Here is an 18,180-nt window from a genome sequence, read left to right on the forward strand (position 1 = left end):
ATTATATTATGTTAATTGATTTAAATTAAATATTAAATTAAAATTTTATTTAATTAATTTACTTGATTTAAATTAAATTTTATTTAATTAATTTGATTTTTTAAATATTTAAATATTTTTTTTTTATTTCGTTAGGTATATTATTTGGTTTTATAAAATTGGTTGTGTTTTTATTTATTATAACATTTCACATATAATTGTGAAAAATAAAAAGTATCAACTTCCAACGCACATCAAAATATTGAAGTTCACTTGATAATGTGGGATAGGTGATGGGATATATTTGGGTGAGGATGATATCAGGAAACACTGCTGTTTATACATACATCAGATTGCAACATGCCACAATGGATAACGAAATAGCTTGAGGTTACTGCAATCACATACTATATGGATATAATAATTATATAAACACGAATTGCACTGCCGCAGTAACTTGATAACACCAACATCAGCTATTTCAGGATAACACCAGCATCATAACTTCAGGTTCAGCTACTTCAAAGACTCCAGCAAAATTCAGGAAAGCAACAGCTTGAACAGGAGTAGGACTGCAAAACTGCTACACATTTCCGTCGAAACCTATGAGAAAAAACAGGGATATTATACTAGATAGACAGAAAAACCATGAATTTCTTTTAACTTTTTCTTAGTAAAATAGACAAGGGTCTGCTCATAATGCAAGGTACTATCACTAATTTCCTGAGTCAGTTTGAAGTTGATCTTTTGACAGAACACAACATTTCAATAAAAAACTAGACACTTCCCAAGTCGCAAATAATATCTCAGGCAAATTACTATTTTTTTTTTTGCAGCTTTGCTACAAGTCTTACTTCTCCAATTGTTGATAACAAAAACTGCATGTAGAAGATTGATGATCACGTCGTCACCAAGATCTGTTGGGAAAAAGAAAAATCATTATTTTAAACCTAAACCAGCTTAAAAAACATGTATTAAAAAGAAGTCTTGTCAAATTTAAATTAAATCCAAGCAGCAACAAATGTTTAAAATATCAAGAAAAGTTGCATCAGAAGTTTTGGAAAAGGGAATGCAATGTTTTAGTTAGATCATAATAATTACAATTCAGCAAAAGCTAGTTGAGCAAGCAAGTATCTTTTCAGAAAAACTCTTAACCCACTATAATATTTTAATTAGACTAAGTGATACTTCCCCTGTTACAACCCAATATCACAACTGGCTAAATTACCTTTGAGAAGAAGAATGTTGACGTCGACCGCATTGATCACCAACAATGTGACACTGTCCAGAGAAAATGAAGTCAGGTCAGTGGCTTAAATTTCCATGTTGCCAACATCAGGCACTTGGTCCATGGAAAAAAAAGTAAAGCCAATTGACTACTAAAAAAAAAAAACAATTATTTCTTCTTCAATTAAAAATAATTCATTTCCCATTGCATGCAAGTCGGCACAAGCACATATTTTTAACACATTTGTCCTGGAAAACCACTGCACACAAACAGCCACAACAAAACAGCTCAAACATCAAACTGACCATGGAAACCAAAATTTTCAAAGTAGAACAAAAAATTAAAGTTTAACCTTCTTACAATCATAAAATAAATGATTCAAACTTCAAATACTCAAAAATTGAGGCAATTTTACACTTAAGATAAAAATGGTTTAACTAGAGGGAAATATAAAGATGGCCTAAGATCATCACATCATGACTACTTCATTTAAGCTTTAAAAGAATGAAGGGAATTTCAATTTCTGTTTGGTAAAAAAAGTGACAAATCTGTACGGGCGTGGGCCGGTGTCCCACATCCCATTATGGCATTATTACTATTTCAGATTTCCTACTTCCATCACAATGTTGTCTTGCAATGTAGTTGAAACCCTCTATAAGAAAACCTTCATTAAACGGCAGCGATCACGTACGCGTAACGCAATGAAAAGCTTGGACTTCACCAGGATGTTAATATTAAAACTATGAAAACTCAATTATGAAAGTACTAGTGAAAAGCCATAATACCCAAAAGTTTACCACACAAAATATTTAATTTGAATAACCTTAAGGAATAAAGGCAGTAATTATTACCATTTATAAGACACAATGTCAGAAAGTTGCCTGCAATGGCCTTCTCGAACAGCGTCTCCATAGAAAAAGATGATGTGAGAGAAGTCTCAGCAGTTCATCATCCATCTCAGGGCATCTCAACTGAATTACTGCAAAACCACTGCACACCAGACAACACCATTAACAGCTCAAACTGAACAAGAAACCCTACAAAACAAAAAAAGTTAATAAACCAATGATATTTTCAAATATAAAAAGAAGAACAAATGTTCTACTTGATAAGAATTTTTTTCATCTCTTCACAAGCTGACTCTTTTCACAAGTTGTCTCATTTAGAAGCAGAGTATACATCAAACCTATATTGAAAGTTAAATGTACAGGTTAGGTTACCTACCAAAATTTAGTTACAAGACAAAAATTAAATTAAACTTTCCATCCAGCATCACCTCAACATGGGTACAGGTAGCAAGAGAACACACCAACAAAATGCCAGGCAACACCAACTATTTAGCACAACAGCCCAACTCTGCATGGACACCATGGTAAATTGAAGTCTGATGTTGAACTGCAAGTCTACTGAAGATCCATTTCAGCACATCTCTCTTATCAGAAAATGACTGCCACACCATTGCACACCAGACATCAACACCATTTTCAGCTCTTACACCAGACTGACTAAGGAATCCTACAAGATAAAGGAAAATTAATAAACCAAGAACATTTAAAACAAATACAATAGAGACTTAGCATAAAAAAATACTACATTTCACAAGCTGATAAAAATAATTCCACAAAGGCTCTTATTTTAAGCAGTTGGTAGCCTAGTTGTAAAATGTCTTCTAAATCAAAAAGCCCAACTCGAGTAAATTCTAAGCAAAGAACCAATACAGACTAAAATTTAAGCAAAATACTGACTCTTTTAAGAAGATTGATACAATTTCAGATTTCCTGTTTTCTTCACTCTTACTCTTTCATCTCACAAAAATTATACATCACAGGCATCTTGTTCACTTGGCACTGCACGTTGAGAAAAATCTCCACCAACCTGTCACAAAATAAATTAGATTAGTAAAATAGACTTTTCAAATCATTAACTAAAATGCATGTCTTCACAAGCTCAATTCAAATGCATCTCTCAATTGAAAAATTTACAAAACAAATAGCAGAAAATAGGTCATGCAATGACGTGTTGCTTTAAATTATCAATGTAAGAAATTAAATCACAGATGATTCCATTGATGTGGAAAAAACGTCTTGGGATTATTAACTCACTAAACAATATTACTAGTACTGTTCAAAGTACTTAACATGTGGCGAAACGTGCAACATGCAGCAAGAGACGACATTTTGAACAAGTGGGCAACAGGCATGGTCACATGGAATTAGCTAGTATAAATTTAAGGCCATGTTACTCGAAAATTAACCGTAAAAAACCAACAATAAGAATAAAAGCAGGAATTACCTTTTTTATGAAGAACAAAATCAGGAAAGAAAGTACCCCGCAACGACTAACGTGACCATCCTCGAATAGCGTCTCGATAGAAATGAAATAAACGGAATTAAGTTGTCTGACTCGTCTCAAAACTTTGATGACCCCTCCCCTAACACCAACATACTAGGGCTGAATAGTTCGATCCCTAAACACACTGAAATATTTAGCCACCTAGTGACAGCCCTTAGCAGCAGCAGCACAGACGACTAGAGTCCCTCTGATGGTCAAATGCCAAACTTCTTCGACCAATTGGTTCTCGACCGCGATCGACAGCGTCACGAATCTTTCTTACAGAATGTACTTATCAGAATGTATTTAAAAAAAAGAAAAATTCCTACAATTGACATTTATTTCTGCGGTCTCATATTCCCATGGTTATTTTTTACCTAAAAAAATTAATGGTTGTAGTAAGCGGCATCACCTAGACCAGAATTAATTTCTCTAACCTCTTTGATGGCTTCCCTGACAGACGATTTTAATTAAGTAGTCCAACAACAATTAACATGAGCAAACAAGACAATATATTTTGAGAGTAGCTGCAGTGACGATTTTATTTTGTATTACAACTTGCAGGTCTCTAATAATTTCAACTTGTCCGCCAAAAGACTTTTCATTTCCGACACGGGAGATTGACTCAGTTTCTTTTGTATTTCAGCCGTGATGGCCTCTGCTCCTTGGGCGATTTCCGAATCCGTTAGCTTCATCTGGCTGAAGAAGACTTGGACATTCAATTCTTCAAAGAGCACTTCCATTTTGCCAATGCTCGACGTCATACAGCGTACCAGTGTGGCAAACTGCTCCACCTGAACCGACAACTTTGATATTATTAATTCGACATTTAACTAGAAATGAATTTAGCGATACCCACCCCGCTATTTGAATCGTCATTCTTGGCAACTCCCTTCTTCTTCTTCTTCTTGATCAAGGCGTTGCTGGTCTTGATTATCGCGTGCATCGTGGAGACGATCAACACACACAAACAAAGCGTCTGTCAATCCAAGAACACAAATCATTAGCAATCGACGAGGACCACCCAGAAATGTACACATCTACCTCGACGGCGTTGTAAACTCGCTCGAGTCTGATGTAATTCCTCCAGAAACCTTCGCTAGGGACTGAGAGTTGAGCAGACTCGATAACTTGACTAAGAGCGCGCTCAAATTCCAGGATGTCATCGCTGCCAATGACATACTGACCTTTGGCAACGACATCCATCAGGATCAAAAGCGGTTCAAGAACGCCGTTTTCCACGTACGTATAAAGCCTGGGAGGAGGAGGACTTTGTACTGAAAACTGCGAACGAGAAAGAAACAATTCAGCATCAAAACAAATCAAAAGTCTCCAACGACTTCATTCTTTTACCTGATTATGGCTCATAAAAGTCTCTGATTTCAATTCAGTTAACAAATGGCGAATTTCACTGAGAAGTCGCTGTAAAACAATTTGATTGGTCGGCTCCTCAACTGTCTGACCGTTGACCGAGTTGTCCGTTCGATTTTTCGTTTCTGGCACTTGGCTCTAAGGAACGTGAAATTTGTCAGCACAAACCAAATCAGAGATAAAAATTCTACAACTAGATCCAACCTGCCAGCTGGGCGAAAGCGAAACCGTGGCAATGAGTGAGTGGACGAGTCGATTTCGCAGTTGCGCAAATTTCACTTCATCTTTAAATGTTGTCTTGACCATATCTTCGCGAGAATTCCTACCCCCAACGCGAAAAAACACAATAAAATAAGATAAATGTGATCCTTTCTTTAAAAAGGAACTGATTAGTTTTCGTTACTTGGCAGGTGGATCCCAAGATACGAAGACGCCGCAGTCACGATTATCGACACACGTTTTCCAATCTGGCTGATCTTTGTCGGGATCGGCAAACATACCTGCCGCAGATTGAACTAATTTCGTATGGGAGCTGCCGTCCAGAAGCAGATCCAACAGCATGCGCTCGGTCGTGGACGAGGCAAAGTGAGCAGAGCTATCCAGCCGTTGGCAGAATTGAGTAAACTCGGGAATCTTCCCGAAAGAGCCAAATTTATAGGCCGAAATTAAACACTCGGATGTCTGTTGAAGAAATGGTGAAAACCAAATCAGATGAGAAGATTCCTGAAACTATTGCGTGTAGGAATGAATAGAATACTTCTCTTGCGTGCGTGGTGTAAAAACGTAACGTGTTGGAGAGTAGTGGCGAAGCTGTGTACGGCAATCCCATCGAAATCAGTGGACGGCAGAGCAAATGGCCAAGCGAATCCAATTGAATATATTTAACATCCAACGATTCGTAACGCTGGAAGGCTGCACGGCCGTGACCTATTGAAAAATGGGGCAAAATAACTATTAAATTGATCTGTACTGTTACTAATTTAGTTGTTACCAGCTAGTGTATATACTCTGGTGACGAGCAATTTTAGGTGGTAATTAGCTGGACTGTTGGCTAGGGCCGTTTCCAGTAATAACAGGCACTTGTCGAGAACAACGGGATCGTTATTCCACGTATCTAACAAAAGGTGGGCAGCCAACAAGGCATAACCATCGTTCGGTCTACCCCATTCAAAAAGAAAAGCATTGCTTAGTCATCTGTGGATAAATTTAAAAAGAACAGCATAGACTGGATACCTAAAATCCGTTGCCAACAGACCAGCATTCAGAGATTTCGTTTGCAAATAATGGCCCCACAATTTCTGAGAGAGCTCAATTTTTTCTTCTTTGCTTAACAGATCATGTTGACCGAGGAACCTATTCAACTGGATGTGCAACAAGTGCCGGCATATTTGCTTCACCTTTAAAAAAGAAAATAGAGAAACTTTTAGTTGGTTCCTAGGCCTTGGAATTAGATATCAAATATTACCGTAGTAGGAGATTGGGGACTGGATTGATCCAAGCCAACGGATTGGGTAACACAACCAAGAAATTCGTTCACCTGTTCGGCCGGCAAACTGCTGACGAACGGCCGAAGATCTTGGAAAGCGCAAGGTTTGTCTCCCATTACTTCCACGTACTCTTGGGCGAATTCCCTGAAATTGCCTAAACAACAACGGCAAAGTTACAATTGGACCAAGGAGGCAACTTGCGATGGCAAAATTACCGAAAACGGTGGAAGCGTCAAAGTTTCGTTGTTGGAGTTGCTGCCAGAAAAAGAGCATAGCCAAATAAGGGCCCCGCAACTTGTTTTCTGACTTGAGTCTTTCTTGCTCCATCAAAGAGAGGAGGAAGATTTTCGCTCGGCCAATCACATCGGCGTTGGTAGTGCTGGTCAACTCAAACAAAGCTTCCATGTAAAGGCTGTAATAGCTCCACTGGTCCGGGTTTGAACGCAAAAGTTCCTCGGTGTAATCCAACATCTGATCCCAGCGTTTCATTTGCCTAAGATATTCGCCCTTTTTGTTTTCAATCATGCCATTCGCCAGCTTTTCCGATAGCGATCCTTGCAGCACTTGTAAGGCCTCCTGGTATTTTTTCTGTTGATAGATATATTGGCTCTTGGTTATGGATGCAATAACAAAAAACAATATCGTCTACTCTCGATGAATACCTGTTTCTCCAGAACCATCAAGTACAATTGCACTTCAGCTTCTGCTTCAATCTTCTTCTCTTCCACAAACTTTTTGATCATTCTTTCGGCCAACGGCAACGTTATCGTAAGGCATACGGTATCGTCGTTGACGTAGGCCTACGAAAGTGGCAAAAAAAATCAACATCAACATTCCAAGGCAAGTTTTTCTTAAAGGTGAACTTTACTTGCATAAGGATACTCATAACAGCCCAAAAATAGTATGGGTTTTTGGGCTTGACTTTGAAGAGGGCCATGGCTGTCAGCTGCTGCTTTCGGTAGTCCCCAATGCGAACATAGCCCATGAAGAGATGGGACAGAAACTCCTCGTTCAAAGGGTCTTTCCTGACTGCCGCTTCATAAATCTGGCACGTCAGTTCAGCTGTGTAAAAGAAGATCACATTATTTAAAAAGAAGTTATCCAAGTGAGCGAGAACTTTGCTTTTACGTCTGTGAGTTTCCCGATAGCAAATGGCCATGGCTTGAAGTGTGGCATCTTCGCAAGGCTCCTCCAATTGCACCTCCTGCAAGATGGTCTGGGCCTCCTCTGATTTCCCTAGCCTCACCATGGCCAGGGCCTTGAGAACCTAAACAAACAAAATATCTCCCACATTTTGACACTTTCCTCACTTGAGAGCCAATGTTTACAACAATCAGCGTACCCTGGCACATTGTAGGTTTGGCTGCTTTTTCAAGACCTTTTCCGCTTCCTGCAGAGCCTTCTTGTTGTTTCCATTATCCAGCCAATCTGTTATGATTATGGAAATCAAGACAGGTGAAGAGAACAAATTAACTCGGAGCAATGAAGAATCGTGTGTGGTGGGGTGACCCCCGAAACATAATGATTTTTATTTGGGGTCACGGGTGAGGTTTATATTTGGGGGGATGAATTTGTCGTACAATCATTTACCGTAAATTGGCCGCAAACGTCTCTCGTTGACTGAATTATCAACCGGCTTCATTTTTGTAGCCATCTTCGAGACCATGTCTTTTGGGAAAAAATAAATTAAAGAAACTCTGTGGGGCCTTGTGCAGATGGCGCGGACTAGTGTTCCGCGCAACGTTTCAGGAAACGCGCCGAATTTGATCGGCAATATCCTAATTGCATTGCATTACTATATAGGAAATAGATGTAGAGTCGGACCAAAGAAGAAGATCCTCTTTTCATGCAATACCGTTGGAGAAATCGATAAAGTGTAGCCATTCGTCCTTGTAAAGAAAATTATACACATGGTCTTTTTATTCCACGACAAGAGCAGAGTTTCCAACATCAAAGTTTGATTAGTCTGATTATTTATTTTCCTTTTTTGGGGAGAAAATGAATCAAAGTCTTTGACGTCAGACGTTTCTCTACCACCTGAAATGTGTGTTACGTCAACAAAGCGCCGTGATGAAAATGGAGCTAGCTCTTATTTCTTGTGAATATATGAAGTATCAAGGGAAAAGTTGAACAATAGAAGTAGCAATAACAAAGTGAACTAGTTTCTTATTAACTTTCAAGTGCTGCTGTTGCAGTAGTAGACTCTCTATACACACACACATCTCCATATGTCTATGTGTATCTCATTTTGAATGGCCTAAACAAAAGAGAAAGCCGGAGCGATATCGATCGGTCATTCGGCTTCCTTTAGTATATATATATGTAGATATTAGATATGACGACGACGGTATAGAAATAGCGATGTTGTACACAGACGTGGAGAAGGCCTTTTATAGCGAAACAAAAAAGAGCTATAGAGAATTGATTTATTTTCTACTGCTGCTGACGTCGTCGTCCTATTTGGTCGCCGCCCCCCTCTGTCCGATCTATTGGCCGGCGTCGTGAAAGATGTGGCGACATTTTGATGCGATTGGCGCAGGCGCTTTCAATATGACAGACGTCACGCGCGATGAAAAATAAATAAATAATAATAATAACGACAACATTCTAGAATTGATATTTGGATATCGTATTATTTGTGTGTTTGGGGAATCTGTGACGCGTGACGTGGCAATCTCTCTCGTGAATGAGGACGAGCGGGATCCGGAAGGAGGTAGGGATCAGACTATATAGGAGCTATATAGGAGCCTCTGCACTAGGAGCTCAAGGGCCATCAAGAGGATAGAGACTGTGTGTATAGTAGTGTGTGTATGGATTTTCTTCTCAGTTCCATGTGCATGGCGCACATCGATCGATTGGGGCCAAAGAGACTCTGGTCCCGACTCGTCTCATTCGTCGACCGACTATATCGCACGCCGTCGCCGCCCACAGTCTATATCGCCTGTGTGTCTGTGTACAAGGGTCTGTCCGGGTCTGCTGTCAGCTGCAGGATTGACGATTGGGCCGCTAGCTGCTGCCGTTCGTGTATCATTTCGATTGTCACCGTCGTCGTCACGAAAACAACGGCACGGATCGATTTCCAAAACGGATAAGTCCAACACAATGCAAAGCCACCACACACTAGTACATGTATCCCGCACAAGAACTGCACCACCATTTTCGTTGGTTGGTGGGCAGCAGCGATCATATATGAATATTTCACAACTGGCTGGACCCATCCAATATTTCTATGGCTTGTTGTTTTGATTCGCAGGGGCTTTCCTAATATGGTCTTTTAGTTCTCTAAGAGGGAGGGTTTCACTTGATCTTTTTTACGTTGACAATTTGACATGAACGGACAGCACGGGACAAATATTGTCGGACAGTTCACCCATCTGTCCTAATGGTATAAATAAAAGAATCAGCGTAAACAAGATGCAAAACAAAACACTAATAATCAAAACGGACATACTGTACAGGTGAAAGATGAGGCAGTTCCGGGCGATATGACGAGAGTTGATGATGTCATTATACAAATTCACATGATTATATAATTCTTTTTTTTTGTTATTATTATTATATTTTGTTTAATACCACACACACAGAGCAGGAGAATGGATCAAGTGGCGAAAAATCAAAAAACAACAATAAAAATGAAAAAATAATTGAAAAGAGGAGAACAATAATTAATTAGATAATAATAATAATAACTGGGGGGGAATCCACAATATGTGGCAGCAGTAGCAGAGAGTTATATAGGAAGTCAATTGATGTGGGATTTGAATTTCGAAAAGAAATAAACGACCTAAGTTTTAATAGGGACGACTTTTTTATTTGTTTTACAAAGTGAATGATTAACCGTTTAGAAGAGTTATAGTAATGCGCTAAGTAAAATCGTCTACTGATGATGGAAAAACAATCAAAAAGAAAATTTTGGTTTAGCCCTAAAAAAAAAAAATGTTTGGTGTTTATCAACTTGTAGCTTCTTATTTTTTGGTTGGATAAGACTCGGCAAATCGAAAATGTTTTGGTTTGAAAACGTAACAAACCCCCAGACCTTCCAGTTGGCGGGGGAAATGCATAGATACATCGTCATCATATTTATAATAATAATAATAATAAGTACCGAGCTGATTCAATAACAACATCTGACTGGGTTCACATGCGTGTGTGTGTGTGTCAAACATTATATACTTACAGAGAAAGGGAAGTTAAAGAGATAAAAGAAAAAACAATGGAAAATCGAGGCTACTGCATATGACGAGGAAAATGTCCATTAAACATCAGTTTTTTTTTCTTTTTTAATAGCAGCTTCAGGGACATTCAACTATAATTCATTTCGTTACTTTTTTATTAATTTTTTTGTTGTTGTCTTCTTTTGAATTTTTTCTCGCAAGTGTGTGTGTGTGTAAAAGTAAGAAAAGGGTTCGTGTGTTCAAACCGAATAAAAAGCAAAAACTGGCGGGCGCTTCTCTACAAGTTATTTTCGTCAGCCAACCGATAAAAATCACACACAAATTTGAGGAATTCAAAATGAGAATTATATAACTATATCGAAATGAAAAACGAAACATGTATAAAGAGATTTTTTGGGCTTTTTTTTTAAGTTGGGGAGAGAGGCCCTTTTTTGGTTGTTTTTCTGGCTACAAACAGATTGAATTTTTTGAAGGAAACGAAGAAGACATTTTTAGGTTCTTTACTTGGTTGCCTCGGCGTTGTTTGATTCAGGCTGGCGGACACACAAAAGCCTTTTGTGAAGCTTTTGATTGGGCAGTTGGTTGGTTAATTTTTTCTTTTTTAAAAAAACGAATTACAATCCAAAGTATCCTCCAATGGTAGAGGCCAAGATGACTCCCAATATGGCCAAACAAATCATGATCATAATCTTCTTCTGCAAATAGCCGCAACACAGGTAACAACCAAACCAACAAACGACACACCCAAAAGTGTTGTTGTTGTGCCACAGAGAGGAAGGCAATCAAGGAGAGACAGAAAAGAGAGAGAGATAGAGAGAAGATTGGTTAGCTCTTTTTTTTTTTCCTTTCCTTCATCTACTAATTCAAATGCTGGAAGCCAAAAAGCTACAAAAGTTCTTTTGTTGTTCAATTGCAGTCACAACAAAACGAAAAGGAAAAAAAAATTGTCCAACAGAAAAGGCAGCAGCAATCTCACGAGACTCAAAATAGGAGCGTCGTTTTATTCAAATTGAAAGAAAAATCAAATTAATAGAAAAAAAAGTCCATTCCACTACTGTGTTGGTTGTTGTCAATTGGGTTGTTGTTTTTATACTTGAATGTACAGCAAATTATGTACACACGGGGCAACACAAGAAGGTGGCAAGGAAAAAATAACAGCCAAATGTGTAAAGAGTTTGAAAAAAGGAAAAAAAGATGATTTTATCATTCCACCCACCCCCATTCTCCTATTTTACACACACACACACATACGACACATGCGCACTAATCAACTCGTTCCAGGGCGGCACCAATCAAATAATCTTGGAGGGGGAAAAATAAACCAAAAGGGACAAAAAAAAAACTAAACAATAAAATAGCACACACACAAAGGTTAATTGCAATTCAATTATAGCGAGGAATCAAAGAAACAAAAAAAGAAAAAAAAATTAGAAGGGAAAATTTCTATTTCTCTTGGTAAGTCTTGTTCTCCCGGTATTTTGTTTTAGACGTGTGTGTTATTTTCAAATGCTTTTAAGTAAATTTTCTAAAGAAAAAGAGAGGCAGACAGCGGAGGCGGTTCTCATCGATTCCTGTAGGCCGTTGGGCATTCACACACATCATCAAAATGTTGTCTCTCCCTTTTTCGTAAATGTTTAAATACAATTGGTTTTTGTTATCTCTTTGTATGTTTTTCAATGGAAAACGTAACGTGTTCTTGTGTGTGTTGCGATTTTTATGTACAAGAAATTCGACTACTAAGGAACTGTAAATCCGATGATGAGGGCCAAGACGATGACCAGCGTGATGCTGACGCAGATGATAATAAATATCTTTTTCTACACGGGAAATGAAAAATAAACGAATAAACAAACCAAAATTTGACCAAATAATAATAATAATTAAAAAAAATAATAAGCATTCAGCCAAATTTTGCAGCATAGCCCATCTACTGGCTGCTATAAAAAAAATGTTTTAAGAAAAATTCTATTTCAACTTGTCCGTGACTCGTATATAAAAATAAATGTGAAAAAATGTAGGAAAAAGTTTTTTTCATAGACATGCCAGCTATAGAAACGTCAACAATAAAAAGAGCAAAGTAAAATAAAAAATGAATCCTCCCCCCCTTTTTATATATCAACTACGATCGACGTCTACTATTCTATCGAGTGGAAATTCCAAAAAGAAAAAGGAGAAAAGAGGATCAAAAACTGAAAACTTACCCGTCGAGCTTTGCTTTGATACTTCAGTGCCTTTTTCGTGTCTTGAGTGGCGGTCTGAACGTAGTCGACGGCGTGTTCCACATTGTACTCGATCCGATCGATCATTTCACCCTATACAGCAGCAGCAGCCAAAGACACATCAAAGATAATCGTTACGTTTTTGGGGATATCAAATCGGCGTGTGTGCCGTGTCTGTGTTTAAATGCGTACCTGGTTCTCGACCAGCATGGCCATGTCCATAAACATGTCATGCAGCTCGCGGATCGAGTTCTCCAATTTCATAATGTCGGCGTGACGAGCCTCAATGTCCGCCAGCGTCTGCCTGGCCTGCTGCGTCTCCATAATGATCTGAAAAAACGACCAGAACAATGTAAGTTGTGGCCTAATTGAAAGAGCAAACAGCCAGCAAATGTCTTACGCCTTGAGTGAAAACGGCCGGATTGCCTTGTTCCAACATTTCCTCAAGCTCTTCGTTGGTAGTCGTGCGCCCGGCTGATGTTTGCATATGAAAGAAACAAAGTTGAAAGTCAATTTGAATAATTTCTAAACGGGCCGGAAAGAAAGAAATAAAGTCGTACTGATTTCGAGTTGGCGCTGGATGCGACCCTTGCATCGCTCACGGTAGTCGGTCTGCGTGCGGTTGTACTCGGTCATGACCTCGACGAATTTACGGGAAAGTGTCGAGTGCTGAGTTTTACGTATCCGCAAATCAGCCGACGATTTATTCGTTTGCTCTTCATGTTCGATATTTTGTTCGATGACTGCAAATCCAATCAGTGCAAATGTCATTATCGTTAATCGAACAACAAAAGGTCAATCTAACCGTTACCTTTCAGCTTCGATCGAACTTTATTGGCCGTTTTCTTGATGTCGGCCATCAGATCCTCGAGCTCCTGCTTCACCTCTGCAAATAAAAAGGGAAATCAAATTTAGATCCACTGACGGGATTGGCACAAATGGTATAACTATATATTTACTTTCGTCCGTTTGCGGGGCCGACAGGATGGCGCTGTGTTTCTTCTTGACCTCTTCAACATTGGCCTGTATCTTGTCTATATTCTCCCGTATCTCATTCACCTATTATCCAATCAAAAAAGACACAGCGAATATAAATGACCTGATTTGAGTTAAATCCAAAAGTTACAAAAAATGGCCGCCCCTTCTTGTAGCCTGGCTCAATGTAATCCTCATCCATCCATCCTCTGCTGGCCTCTTTTTATATATTCCCTAATCCTGTGGTGGTGGAGACTATCGATTATCGATTACATCATCATCATCGTTCTTTCCCCCCCAGATATTGTGGCCATTCGGCCGAGAAAACTCCGTCCATGGCCAGCCAAAAAGAAAGAAAGAAAAAGTTGCCTTTTTTTAAAAGATGGAAGAAGATGGGAAAGAAGAAAGGGCATGGCAACTGACTCCTATACTTGGTTTATTTCATTTTTGCGTCTATACTTTTCATCCCTTTGGAGAGCGAGAGGGTTACTCTTCCATTACCACCACCACCAAGGCTGCTAGTTTTCTCTTTTCCCTTTGCCATCGATCGATGTATGTGACTTTGAGTCCCGAACGCACACACCCTGTCCGCGCGGGCGGCGCACGCATTACTCCACACACAGACATTGAGAATCGGGAGGGAGGGTTTGGGTCTGAGACTATTGTATATGCACGGTACTAGTAATGATCGCCTCCTAATAATAATAAAAACGTGGGAGGGTCCAACGTTTCCCTGCCGACGAAAAAAAAAGTTTGAATGAAGAATCGGCCGAGAGCTAAATGGCTCGAAAATAAATCAGGACAAATGTATTGATTAGGCCTTTCAACTTCTTTGGCCCCCCCCCCCTTCTTTAGAATTTCTCCTGGTGACGGGAGAGTGGCGCATTGTGGAAGGAGGCATTATTGAAATTCGGCCCGATTCCAAATTGTCCGCGGGAAGGTTACGAGTTGGCAGGGACGGTTCGTGCGTGCGTGTGTGTGGGAGGGCGTCACAATTCCGGGCAAACAAAAAGAGAAAAACCACTCGAGAAGAAAGAGAAGAAAAGGAGGATAGTCGCCTCCTTTTGGAGAAAAAAGGAGCTTTAAAATAGAAAAAAGAAGATTTGATACAGTGACGTTGCATAAGCTCGACGAGGTGGCAAGGATTTGGTCGGGGTGGGGATGCTGACGCATAAAAAGATTGGGTAAAGGCAGTCGCGGAACTGATCAATGGGGGTACGTAGTTTAATGTGATGGAGCGCCCACTCAAGTGCAAAGACTTTCTCGGTGCCCCTGTCGCTGAAATGTGCAAAATTGGCATGATAAAATGAGAGCACACACACATGAAATCGAATCCATCTCTCACGCAAAAAGATTGCTGACCTCCTGACATCTTTCTTTCATTTTCCACACAAATAGAAAAGCGATTCCACGAACAATCGTCCATCACATGTCCAGCAGCTTTTCACGCCCGGCCGCATCTTCCGTTCGATTACCGCACGCCTAGGCTACTCTACCATGTCTTCATGCCAGTCAACCAACAAACAAAGCCCCCCTTTCCTTCCTTCTCAATGGTGGTTGTGTCCCTGTGTGTGTGTGCCGTTCATCATTACAACTTAGCAAACTTTTCCCCCCCGTTCAGGAGATTCTTTAAGTGATGGACTATTTCTTAGCTCGAGTGGGGATTGCGCAGCCGTAGATGAAAGGAAGCCTCACTCTGATGGGGTGGGATATAGTTTTACTTTGAAACAACAACGAGAGAAAGAAAGAAACAAGATTTTAATGCTCCTTTTGACAAGACTAGAAGCCTAGTGCTTCTCTCTCTTATAATACAGCGTTCTGCTGATGCAATTCCCCCTGCAATTCATCAGAGGCTCCTGATGCTACCGCGCCTCTTGTCATTACGCTACTATTGGCCGCGCTATCAAAAGCAGACTACCAACATGAATGAGAGCCAATCGTAAACACAATTATGGCTAATGAATTCCACCCTCTGCTATCCCTCTCTCTCATCAGAAAGGGACACCATCAGCCAAATTGCTCCACGTTCCAACCTGAACACTCTTGTGCCATCTATTCAGGTGCATGGTTAGTCCCTCATCTCTTTCGAGTCTTGTCTATGCAAATGCTCGGACCATGATTACGCTATGGCCAACTGCTGAAAGATGTAATGGGATTAAATAAACAAGGAACAGTCAACGGAGGGGTAGTTACCTCTGCAAAGAAGGCCTCCATGTATCCATCCTGGGCCTCAACAGTAACGGCCACATCATCTGGCCCTGTGTCGTCATCCTCGCTTTGTGCCTGAATCGGCAGGAATGCAAAAAGAGGAGTAAATGAGTGTTGCACTACGAGGCATTAATTTCAAGCGACAAGAGCTGTGCACAACAAAGAGAACATGATTGCGTATACTCACAGCTTTGAGGGCTGCTAATCTGTCCTTGGTCATTTTGAGGGTTGGCCTACAATCCCACCGACAGCTTCAAAGAGAGAATTGTACCCAAAAAAGCACCAAATAGTTAGTGGTAGACGGCGTCGGCTACACACACGCACTGGGCTCTCACACTCTCAGACACACATACACCGAAAATCAATACTCCCTTCGGATGGCAAAGACAGACAAACTGGGCACACACACATACACACACACAATTTCAACGAGGAAAAAGGACACGAGAACAGCTCTTTCTTCCTTCTTCAAATCAAGACACGGACACAAAATTAGCACGACAGATAATTATTGCTGAATGAATTGTGTCTTTTACGATTCCCGATAAAAAAAAATTCGGGTCTTGTGCCGGGCGTCACAGGAGAAACCGACACGGCCGTCGACAGGGCAGTGGGCGACTCGGGTAGTCAGCTTTCCCTTCTCTTCTGTCAAAACCACCAATATGGCCGCACTGTCGCAACGTTGCCAACTCGACAGAAATCCACCTACAATCCCCCAACAAAACCGAATTGATTTTATCTCATTCATCCTTCTCTACATCGAATTCAATCCATTAAAAAAAGAAAACTTCTCAAATATTCATTCATAATGCAGAGGGGTTTTACCCAAGTACAGATATATAGATTTATTATGAAAGAAAAACGTATGTAACATGGAAGAGCGATTCCATTTCTAATCGTACCGAACGAACTCCCACAGGTTCCTTGTACGACATGGCACGTACAAATATATCAATGATGTACCACACAACAATTTGAATGGAATTCAAGTAAACGGGTGTGGCTTGATTTGTTGGTTCTGGAACGTGGCAGCAGAAACAAAATGGTGACAAAGAAACGTTGGTGGGAAACGTGATGCAACAAAAAATCCAAGTTTTTCCTGTCTGCATTTTGCATACGTAATCGTTACAAGACACAGTAAAGGTCACACCAAAATTTAATTCTATCGCCGACCGCCGTTTTCCTCTTGATCGCTTCCAACCAACAACCATATCCATACATTTCCGCCTGCCAACATCCGACGTCTATTACATGTATCATTTCTCCCCCCAGCCGAATTCTTTGATCGAACGAAGTTGTTTTTTTTCCTTCTGCCCATGTGAATGCCCTTCTTGTGTTTTGTTATCTTTTCATGGTTTGTAATAATAAGCAGCACGTCATCGAATATGACTCACGACCAGCGATAATCTAAACTCCCTAGACTCTGCAACTCTTGAGTATGTGCACAAGTGCTTATCGACAAAATGATGCATTCGGCACTCCCCCCCCAGCCAAAAATTCATGGAAAGGACATTTCAGTCAAAGATTTGCAAGAAAATTGCGTGGGCTGCTTGCAAATAATAAATACCATGCGGATCGTGACTGTCTGTCCCAGCAGGCGGTCCTTTCTACAAGGTCTACACGGGATCTTGAATAGTTACCCTGTGCACACACGAAGATTTCAGCTCCTACAGAAAATGATACAGAGCATGTTCATAAAATATTTGACTACTTTGTAACGTTCAGACCGTGCACGATGATGTGTGTGGGGGGACGGGGACTGCCAACTGATAAAAAGTCGTTTAGACTTGGTCTCGTACTGACTGCATTCAGCTTGGCAACTCATCTATTTAGAAAAAGGTCGTACATTAAAGCGGATGCTTTCATCTGGATTAAAATAATAATTTCACGGTGGTCTGATGGAGTCAGGGCTAGACACTTTGACTAAATGATGGAAAATTACTTAATTAGATACCTCGTCTTCTGGAGGTTGGAAAACCCCGCCTACTTCTTGCAGAGCCATCTGTTGTTTTGGGAAAAAAGAACGAGTCTAAATAAACCAATTTATCAGGCCCACCTTGCTTTCAACAGGAAAATAACCAAGCCCCACGTGGTATTTATTTTAAAAAGAATAAATACTTGATAAGTTTATATTGATTTAAAAAAAACAAATGAATTAAATAAATACAAGAACCGGCAACAGCGTCGATCACGTGTGCAGATTTTTG

General features: G+C 40.0%; 2 protein-coding genes and 1 long non-coding RNA gene across 11 annotated transcripts; all 3 read right to left on the minus strand.

Annotated features, from left to right (window-relative positions):
* Positions 1 to 276: 276 nt before the first annotated feature.
* Positions 277 to 3,641, minus strand: LOC124340577. 8 transcript variants are annotated; one of them, XR_006918075.1, is made up of 7 exons: positions 3,500 to 3,641; positions 2,973 to 3,082; positions 2,484 to 2,722; positions 2,313 to 2,393; positions 2,059 to 2,244; positions 834 to 896; positions 277 to 582 (listed from the first exon to the last, which is right to left on the minus strand). It is a non-coding gene; the product is annotated as an uncharacterized LOC124340577 (long non-coding RNA). The 8 variants fall into 8 exon arrangements; XR_006918072.1 differs by having other exon boundaries at positions 799 to 896; XR_006918073.1 differs by lacking the exons at positions 277 to 582; positions 834 to 896 and adding an exon at positions 1,205 to 1,321.
* A 386-nt stretch (positions 3,642 to 4,027) lies between these two features.
* LOC124340491 (N-alpha-acetyltransferase 25, NatB auxiliary subunit-like) lies at positions 4,028 to 8,133 on the minus strand. The gene is made up of 16 exons (XM_046793030.1): positions 7,987 to 8,133; positions 7,739 to 7,824; positions 7,525 to 7,663; positions 7,265 to 7,458; positions 7,059 to 7,196; positions 6,612 to 6,984; positions 6,375 to 6,550; positions 6,143 to 6,306; positions 5,901 to 6,067; positions 5,667 to 5,836; positions 5,313 to 5,590; positions 5,114 to 5,231; positions 4,892 to 5,047; positions 4,583 to 4,822; positions 4,398 to 4,517; positions 4,028 to 4,332 (listed from the first exon to the last, which is right to left on the minus strand). Exons 1-16 carry the CDS (start codon positions 8,060 to 8,062, stop codon positions 4,090 to 4,092), a joined length of 2,838 nt encoding a protein of 945 aa, XP_046648986.1. The 5' UTR covers positions 8,063 to 8,133; the 3' UTR covers positions 4,028 to 4,089.
* A 2,247-nt stretch (positions 8,134 to 10,380) lies between these two features.
* Positions 10,381 to 17,891, minus strand: LOC124340545 (syntaxin-1A-like). Of its 2 annotated transcripts, none has more exons than XM_046793135.1 (11): positions 17,701 to 17,891; positions 17,541 to 17,640; positions 16,161 to 16,678; positions 15,959 to 16,048; positions 13,750 to 13,849; positions 13,602 to 13,676; positions 13,351 to 13,533; positions 13,191 to 13,264; positions 12,983 to 13,120; positions 12,773 to 12,883; positions 10,381 to 11,266 (listed from the first exon to the last, which is right to left on the minus strand). In XM_046793135.1, exons 3-11 carry the CDS (start codon positions 16,191 to 16,193, stop codon positions 11,186 to 11,188), a joined length of 885 nt encoding a protein of 294 aa, XP_046649091.1. In that variant the 5' UTR covers positions 16,194 to 16,678; positions 17,541 to 17,640; positions 17,701 to 17,891; the 3' UTR covers positions 10,381 to 11,185. The 2 variants fall into 2 exon arrangements, with proteins under 2 accessions (XP_046649091.1, XP_046649090.1); XM_046793134.1 differs by having other exon boundaries at positions 10,381 to 12,388; positions 17,701 to 17,889.
* Between the last annotated feature and the right edge of the window lie 289 nt (positions 17,892 to 18,180).

This window comes from Daphnia pulicaria, chromosome 5 (genome assembly GCF_021234035.1).
Source record: "Daphnia pulicaria isolate SC F1-1A chromosome 5, SC_F0-13Bv2, whole genome shotgun sequence".
NCBI lineage: Eukaryota > Metazoa > Arthropoda > Branchiopoda > Diplostraca > Daphniidae > Daphnia > Daphnia pulicaria.